Source organism: Lolium rigidum, chromosome 2, assembly GCF_022539505.1.
Source record: "Lolium rigidum isolate FL_2022 chromosome 2, APGP_CSIRO_Lrig_0.1, whole genome shotgun sequence".
Lineage (NCBI taxonomy): Eukaryota > Viridiplantae > Streptophyta > Magnoliopsida > Poales > Poaceae > Lolium > Lolium rigidum.
Window position 1 is genome coordinate 140740303 of NC_061509.1, and position 8621 is coordinate 140748923.

Below are 8621 nucleotides of genomic sequence, written 5' to 3' on the forward strand. Positions count from 1 at the left end.
GATCTACAATCCCCACCAATCAATTTCACCTCTAAGTGAGGGAAACCCTTTGGATCTAGATCTTGGAGTCTTTTGTTGACTTTCCCCTTTGTTCTTCCTCTCCAATCTCATCTTAGCATTTGTTGCTTGGGTGGGATTTGAGAGTGAAGGATTTGAACACCTCTAGTGTTCTTGCCTTGCATCATTGCATAGTGTTGAGCTCTCCACCACGATTAGTTCGAGTGAGAGACCGTGAGCTTGTTACTCTTGGAGGGAGACCTCCTAGTTGGCTTGGTTGGTGCCCCGGTGATCACTTCGTGGAAGATTGTGAAGGGGCCCGGGCTTCTCCTTCGTGGAGCTTCTGAAGTGGTTGTGGAGCTTGCCATCTCCGGAGCGGAGGAAAAGCTAACCATAAGGAAAGGGCCATTATCCTTCGTGGGTGTGGTTCGGAGAATAGGGTGAGCCTTCGTGGCGCGGGGAATCCTTCATGGGACCTCCACTCCTCCAAACGTGACGTACCTTCTTGCAAAGGAAGGGAACACGGGAATACATCCTCGTCTCCGCGTGCCTCGGTTATTTCTATACCCGAGCTCTCTTTCCTTGTGATAGCCATCGTGCTTGAAGTACGTATATCTTGCTATCACTTGTGCTACATATATCTTGTGCCTATCTTGCTTAGCTCTTGTTGCTTTATGTGATTTGTATGCTACTGATCATGATTTTGCTGAACCATATCGCTTGTGTGCTATTGGTAAAGCATGGGAAAAATATCACATACATGATGGGTTCTTGTTTAGAGCTAACAAACTATGTGTTCCAGAATCGTCTGTGCGTTTGCTCTTATTGCAGGAATCACATGCTGGAGGTTTGATGGGTCACTTTGGGCGTGAGAAGACGCTACTCATGCTCACTGATCACTTTTATTGGCCAAAGATGAGGCGGGATGTGGACAAGTATGTGAAGAGGTGCATTACTTGCAACAAGTCCAAGTCCAAGTTGAAGCCTCACGGTTTGTATACTCCTTTACCGACACCTACTACACCTTGGGAAGATATTAGTATGGACTTTGTGTTGGGCTTGCCGCGTACTAAGAGAGGCCATGATTCTATATTTGTGGTAGTGGACAGATTTTCTAAGATGTCACATTTTATTGCCTGCCACAAAAGCGACGATGTGTCGCATATTGCTAACCTGTTTTTCAGGGAGGTTGTGCGACTACATGGAGTCTCGAAGACTATTGTTTCTGATCGTGACATGAAGTTTATGAGCTGCTTATGGAAGACGCTTTGGAGGAAGCTGGGGACGAAGCTACTGTTCAGTACAATTTGTTATCCCCAAACTGATGGTCAAACTGAAGTGGTGAATCGAACATTATTGTCACAACTGTTGAGATCCATTATCAAGAAGAACCTGAAGGAGTGGGAAGAGTGTTTGCCGCATGTGGACTTTGGTTATAACAGGGCGGTACATTCTACCATAGAGCTGTGCCCCTTTGAAGTGGTGTATGGTTTCAAACCCATTACTCCACTTGATTTGTTGCCTTTGCCCATACATGAGAGAGTTAATATGGAGGCATCCAAGAGGGCAGATTTTGTATGGAAGATACATGTGAAGACTAAAGAGTTGATCAAGAAGAAAGGCAAGAGCAATTCTGCAAGGATGAACAAGAAGCGTAAGGAGATGTTGTTCAAGCCCGGTGATATGGTCTGGGTACATTTTCGCAAGGATAGGTTCCCGAAGCTGCGGAAGTCTAAGTTGAAGCCTCGTGGTGCTGGTCCTTACAAAGTGCTTGCCAAGATCAATGATAATGCATACTCGATAGATCTTCCAGTTGATGAGTTTGGTGTCAGTAATTCTTTCAATATTGCTGATTTGACACCATATGACGGAGAAGACCTTGGAGTGTCGAGGTCGACGCCTTTTGAAGGGTGGGAGATGATGAGGACATCCCTACCTCACTACGACCTCCGTCATTGCAAGTTGAAGATGATCCTGCTGTGAAGCTCAAGTCCAATGAAGTTAGGATTGGACCAATGACACGAGCTCGTGCGAAGCTACTTAAACAACAGGTGAACTTGTTCCTAAACGATACTGTGATTGATGAGAACTTTATACTGCCTAAGTGCTATTACTTATGTACGATCAGGTATGAGGAGGGAGCAAGCATCGCACGAGGAGGAGAGGAGCAGCTGGACCAGAAGATGGACGTGAAGCTGGACATGGAACTGGACATGAAGACATCCCATGGACGCGCGAGGGAGGAGCGGGAGGCATGCGCGAGAGGGGAAGCAGAAGTTCAGGCCGGTGCCAGATCCGGTCCGACCGGCCTTTCCGCCGGACCATCCGGTCCCAGGCCCGGTCCGACCGGATTCTGCGCCGGGTCAGCCCGGTTTCAACCGGCCGCGGCGCTTGTGCCATCCGGGCAATATCCAGTATGCCCGGGAGCATCGCCCGGTCACCACCCGGTGCCAGGTCCGGTTTGAACCGGACCGGACGGTCCCAGACCCGGTCGACCGGCCGCCAGACCGGCCGACTCCGAGTCTGTCTCGACCAGATCTATTCTGGGTCGGTTATTTTCGTACTTTTTCGTAATTAGACGGTTGCAACTTACCGCTTCGTGGTCGGCGGCTACGTGCGCAAGTGTGTGGAGTTGCGAATATCTTGTAGGGTTGAGAGCTGTTGCATTGGCGAGAGGGACCAATTGAGAGATCTCGTTGCGTCATACAAGTTATCATCCACTACATCGTCGTGTTCCTCCGCTGCTATCACCCCGTGATCATCATCACCACCGTCGCTTACTGAGAAGATCGGGCCACTCCTTATCAAGTAGTGGAAGGTTCGATGCAGACAAGATTTGGTTGTTAGATATATATGTGTGTGTTATTGTGAATCATAGTTAGCTAGCTTGATCTATATATCATTGTGTATCAAAATATCTGATGTGTAAGAAAATTTAGTCTAAGATTGATCTGTATATTATTGTGTATGACAAGATTCAGTTGTTAGATCTATATGTTATTGTGTATATGCTATTGTGTATTACAATTAGCAATCTTGATCTATATATTATTGTATATATGTTTTTGGGTATGCCAAGATTTGGTTATTAGATCTATATGTTATTTTCTATGGCAAGATTTGGTTGTTAGATCTATATGTTGTTCGGTCTCTAACAGTGGGATTTTATTCTATACTTGGGCATAGGGATCTTATTTTCGTAATGTTGCATAAGATAAAGGGAAGAAAATCGGTGCGACATTGTGTTCTCGTTATGCCTTTCTATTACATGACATAGGTGTTTTGTGGTATGACCATTCGTCATTTGAACTTGAATTGTTTTAAATTCATTTCTGTTAGCACTTTCTCACGTTCATGATAATTTTGTGCAGGAAGCAGCATCATGGCAACATAAGAAGGTGCACCTCTTGCAGTGTGGGCTAAAGTGTCTCATGGCCTTCTCTTAACTTATCCATTAGTTTCTTTGCAAGGAGAAACCTACTACCTTTTTTAGTCATGTCTCCGCAAGGGTAAGTGGACAAACCTACTATACCCTTCTGGAGTCATGATTGAAGAGAAATGTTCACCTTTCCTATTTTGGAGACAAAGACGTGACCAAGAAAAACTAGATGTTCTATTTTGTGTATATTTCTTGTTTGTATAGCTTCCAAATGAAACTATGTCTCAAATCTATCATATGTTCAATCAAATATAATGAGATTTGGTACTATATCTGCATGTAATATTGAGTTATGGGTTACTGATACAGTTGGACATACATCTGCTACTCTAATGATGCTGCTAAATGGTGAAGTGTAAAGGTGTGCAATGCTTGCATGAAGCACACGGGTAATTTTAAACCCAACATGTGCGATATAGTTCAATGCATACAGCTGGTTTCAATATTCATCGTTTGCAATCTTGACATGCCGATGATCAAGTAGAAGCAAATCATTTTCGAACGCCCTCGTATTCGCATAGAAAATTAGTGGTGAAAATTGTATGCGGAAGTTCACTTCCCACATGGTTAGTTTAGCCGTGTGCGATGTGTGGGGGCTTATTGGCCATCCATGCATAGTGGCAGTTCGGTAAACCGTATGTGTGTGGATCATTTTAGCCGTGTGAAGGCATGTTCTGTACTAGTGAATAGTGATAATTTTTCTGTATCCTTATCACCCCAGCTGGTCAAGGTGGAAATCCGTCTTCTCGCGGCAACGCTTCACCAAACCGTGACTCTCTCTCTCTCTCTCTTCACCTGCGCCACCAGTCTCGCCTTGGTTGGATCCATGTCCTCATCGATGCTACAATTGGTGGTGTCAAGATGGCGAGAACTCAATGGGGAACATGGTGGATCGGAAGGCGCGGTGCTGGATTTCGTGGATTTGGTGTTGGAAGTGGTAACTGGTGGGGATTTGGTGCGGAGGTGCGGTGGGGAATTCGGCCGGATTTGACAACTAAATTGGCCTCCGCAACTGCATATATTATTCGTCGGGCTGATTTAAGGGCGGGCCTTAATATTTTAAAGGGTCAGGTCATTCTATGGTATGCTCAGGCAAAAAATAACACACAGGCAAAACCTTCAATCAGCCTTGTTTTTTTATGGCTTGGGTTGTTATAAGGTATCTGCTACAGATGCTCAAGATGTCGGTGTTGGGCCCCTTCTTGCAACTTCAGCATGTTCAGCAAGTAGTATTTCGTTGCCAGTGAGCATTTTCTTTTTTAAGTTGAGATAGGCACCCGCCCATTGTATTGAAGGTGTCATGAGATGATGAAAATGACCATTGACAGGGACAAGTCTTTTTCCTATAAAAAAGAAGAGAAAAGACAAGGACATGTCATATCTCCTATGTGTGTATAATGCACAAACACTGTATACTCAATTATAAATGATGGAAAGATGCCCTATTTTCCTCACAAGTCCATCGAAAGTGTGCACTCATGTATATACCCTGGAGTTTGTTCAGATTTCCATATCTGGCCATTTTGGTCCACAACCGCAAATAACGAGAACATATCTAGTGATACCACCCTTTAGATGATACCGTGATACCGTACAAAAAAACGTATTTTTATACGTGCCAAAAAATTATACGAAAAAATGTGAGTGCTCATGAAGCATGTCCCTACATCATCACAAAATTTCATATCCAAAATCGACATGGACACTGAGAAACAAAAAAAGAAAACCAGCATGAATAGTGCTACCTAGTGTCACAAAAAGACAAAATCAGAAAATGACACTATTCATGCTGATTTTCTCTTTTTGTTTCTCAGTGTCCATGTCGATTTTGGATATGAATTTTTGTGATGATGTAGGGACATGCTTAATGAGCACTCACATTTTTCGTATAATTTTTTGGCACGTATAAAAATACGTTTTTTATACGGTATCACGGTATCATCTAAAGGGTGGTATCACTAGATATGTTCTCCGCAAATAACACCATCTCCAACTAGATCGGGGTTCATGCCAGCTGCTTCACGCTTGTTGATAGTCCTTGATGGAGTGTGTTGACCTTGAAAACCTGTTGCAATATGTTAGGCTTCGCACAATCGGTCTGGACTAAACCATCCGTCTATTACTTGCAACAGAACTCTACCCTTGCAATTTGCATACCAATTAATGCATGACGTAACCGCGCCCGAGAAACAGCCAACTAACTTCGAGAAACCAGATTGTCGTATCCATCAAGTTGATCTGGTCATTTACTAATTAAAACAAAAATAGGGTTTTGACAATTGGAGAACTGTTATATATGAAACATGGACCACATTTAAGGGGAGTTTAAGCCCATGAGACACTGCTGGTCATTATAATATTGGGGGACCATGCCACCATGCGCCTGTTTTTGCTCGGCAACAGAAGCACTCAAAGTAGCCAAGCACTAGATATGTTGCAAATTGGCCAGTTGCCTAACTACCTTTTTAATGTTCTCTTTGAAGGATACACGTCTTTGTTTTGTACTCTCATCTCGTAATATATTGTACCTCACCAGCTAGATTTAGTTCTTGTTCTATCATTGGTTCGGCGTTCCCTTGAATATTTTTCCTTTTCATAAAGCTGGGATCAAGAACTAACACATCACTACAGGTGTATATTTCTATGATATCTTGATGCTGCACTTCTACATTGCCATATTAATTTTTAGATCTGTATCATTGCAAATCAGTGAACATATCTTATTCTTCAAAGAGGGACTAAAGCTATGTCTTATTTTTTTGATAAAGGGAATATATTAAATCGTGCAGATACAAGTTACTCCAGCCTCCTCAACAATGGAATACCCTAATGGCAGGATAGATGCACACACAAAAAAACTAACAAAAGGTCCCACTACAGTGTTTCAGTCCTAGTAGCAGCAACACAAATACCACCAAGACAACAGATGAAGTCCAAATTCTATAAATAGTACGTCTCGAAGTAGAAAACAATGCACAAGCATCGTCGTCGTCCGATCGTAGATCTTAGATTTTCACCCTAAATAAATTTCCGCTCCCAAAATAATGCCTTCAACAAAGTCATTGTTAGACACAACCAATAAAGGACAAACCTTGAATTTTCACCCTGAAATGTAAGACTTTTTGAACTTCACCTATGATGTCTCCCCCACTTGCATATCGTTGCTAGGAATTCCAAAACACCAAGAAAATTCCTCATTACCACAAAGACTCAAACCACCATTACTAATCCTCGGATATTGGCTTTCATGACATTCTCCGCCACCGACATCACCATTGGATGAAACATGTCCCATGATGGAAACATATATCAGAGCTTCGTGTCCTTTCCTCCTGAACCAAACGATCATAAAAAAATATGGGTGTGCATGACTGAATCCCATCCGATCCAGCAATCTCCAGGCATAAGACGCCCACGTGCTCGACACTCGGGCCATATCAAGGAGGATATTAATCCAACAATATTTTATAAGGCAGATCAGCAACCCCACGCCTCCGCCCATCGGTCAAACCCCTCCACCGGAAGAGGGGCCCACCACCGACCACATGCCCGTTGACGAGTCCTCAGTAGCCATCCCCCATTACCGAAGAAGACCACCACCGTCGGACAATGAGGAAAGCCGCCGGGAGGGAGAGGCGGATGACCTGCCAACCACCACCAAGCACGTTGTAGGGCCCAGGACGCCGGATCCGCAACCGACAGGATCTCCCCCGCCGCTAGCTGCCTCACCGAGCCGCCGCCCGAACGATGCGACCCTCGCCATGGCGAACATGTGTGACACGTTGCAAGACCACTACCCGGGCCCGCCGCCCCGGAGCTCACCCTAGATCCCACCACGCCGACCTCACACAAGCCTTGCTACCGGCCGGAGATCGTTGTCGTTATTCCAGCGCACCTTCCGCGCTCACGACGCAAGAAGAGAGCCTGCCGCCACCCGCAGCTTCATTCGTACGTGCGTGCTGGTAGCGGCAGGGAGGAGGGACGATGGGGAAGGGGGAGGTAGGGAGGCGACGGCTAGGTTTGCCGCCCGTGTCGCCCACCGCGAGGGGCGATGTGGGGTCTTCTTCTTCTTTGATCAGTGTAAACAAACTCCTGTATATAAACAATAAAGAAGAATAAAGTAACACATGAATATCTTCATGCTGAGAGGCTAAAACCGAAGGCAATATATGACAAGGATGCAAGAACTTGGCATTGTGCATGGAATTAAGAAACTTCTTTTATGAACATTATTATTTTTTAGCCTTTTTATGAAACAATAAAGAAGGATAAAGCAACATATATTTCTATTTAAAGTTCTACATTTAGACTTTTTTTAACACGTACTTCCTCTGTTCCATAATTTTTGTGGTGTATTTAGTTCAAATTGAAACTAAAATTATACAAGAATTATGAGACAGAGGAAGTACGTAGTAGTGTCTCTGTCATAAGGGAATTTACACTGTATCAGTGAATATGGGTGTTTTATACTCCTCATGCAGCGTACTAGACTACTAGTAGTGTATATTTCAATGTACTAGACTATACGAGTACGGCTAAAAATGCAGGCGTACTTCAGGACCACAGCGCGATCCCGCGGGAAACAAAGGGTCCAGAACGAAAAACGCACCCTTTCCCTGCCTCCTTTATATCCCGCGCTCTCCCTCCCGGTAAACTCCATCGTCCTTCCTCCAACCAATCAAGCAGAAAGCTACCGTACCAGGAAATGGAGGACTACTACTACTTCCCCACCACCTTGGAGGCAACCCCCTTAATCAGCACAAGCTTCCGAATCGTGCACTCCTCCCGCAAGCGGTGCTCGCCGTCGCCGAGGCCCCGCCGTACGTCGTCATCCCGCGACAACGACGCCGGTGAACTTCGCCCCCACTACCTCGACACCTGCTTCCGGTGCGCGCGCATACTTGCCGCAAACAGAGATATCTTCATGTACAGGTAAGCAGCCGGACCAATACACATTTTTATCTTGTATTAGAAGATGACAATCTGGCCTGTGATCATGGTGGCATCTAAACGTGGTTCTTGATTAATCTGCGCGTGCAGAGGTGACACCCCGTTCTGCAGCGAGGAGTGCCGGCAGCAGCAGATCAACTCTGACGAGGTGGCGGAGAAGAGATCCAACCAGTCAGCGGCCGCGACGAGGGAGCAGCAGAAGAACACGCACAGAGTGCCCGTCTGGGCTCGGTAG

General features: G+C 45.1%; 1 protein-coding gene across 1 annotated transcript; it reads left to right on the forward strand.

Annotated features, from left to right (window-relative positions):
• Positions 1–8141: 8141 nt before the first annotated feature.
• LOC124690172 (FCS-Like Zinc finger 3-like) lies at positions 8142–8621 on the forward strand. The gene is made up of 2 exons (XM_047223598.1): positions 8142–8368; positions 8477–8621. The coding sequence occupies exons 1-2, from the start codon at positions 8142–8144 to the stop codon at positions 8619–8621; spliced, it is 372 nt and encodes a 123-aa protein (XP_047079554.1).

Coding starts and splice junctions, on each gene's coding strand:
- LOC124690172 (XM_047223598.1), top strand. CDS start 8,142: ATGGAGGACTACTACTACTTCCCCACCACCTTGGAGGCAACCCCCTTA. Junction 8,369..8,476: donor AGAGATATCTTCATGTACAG/GTAAGCAGCCGG, acceptor CTGCGCGTGCAG/AGGTGACACCCCGTTCTGCA.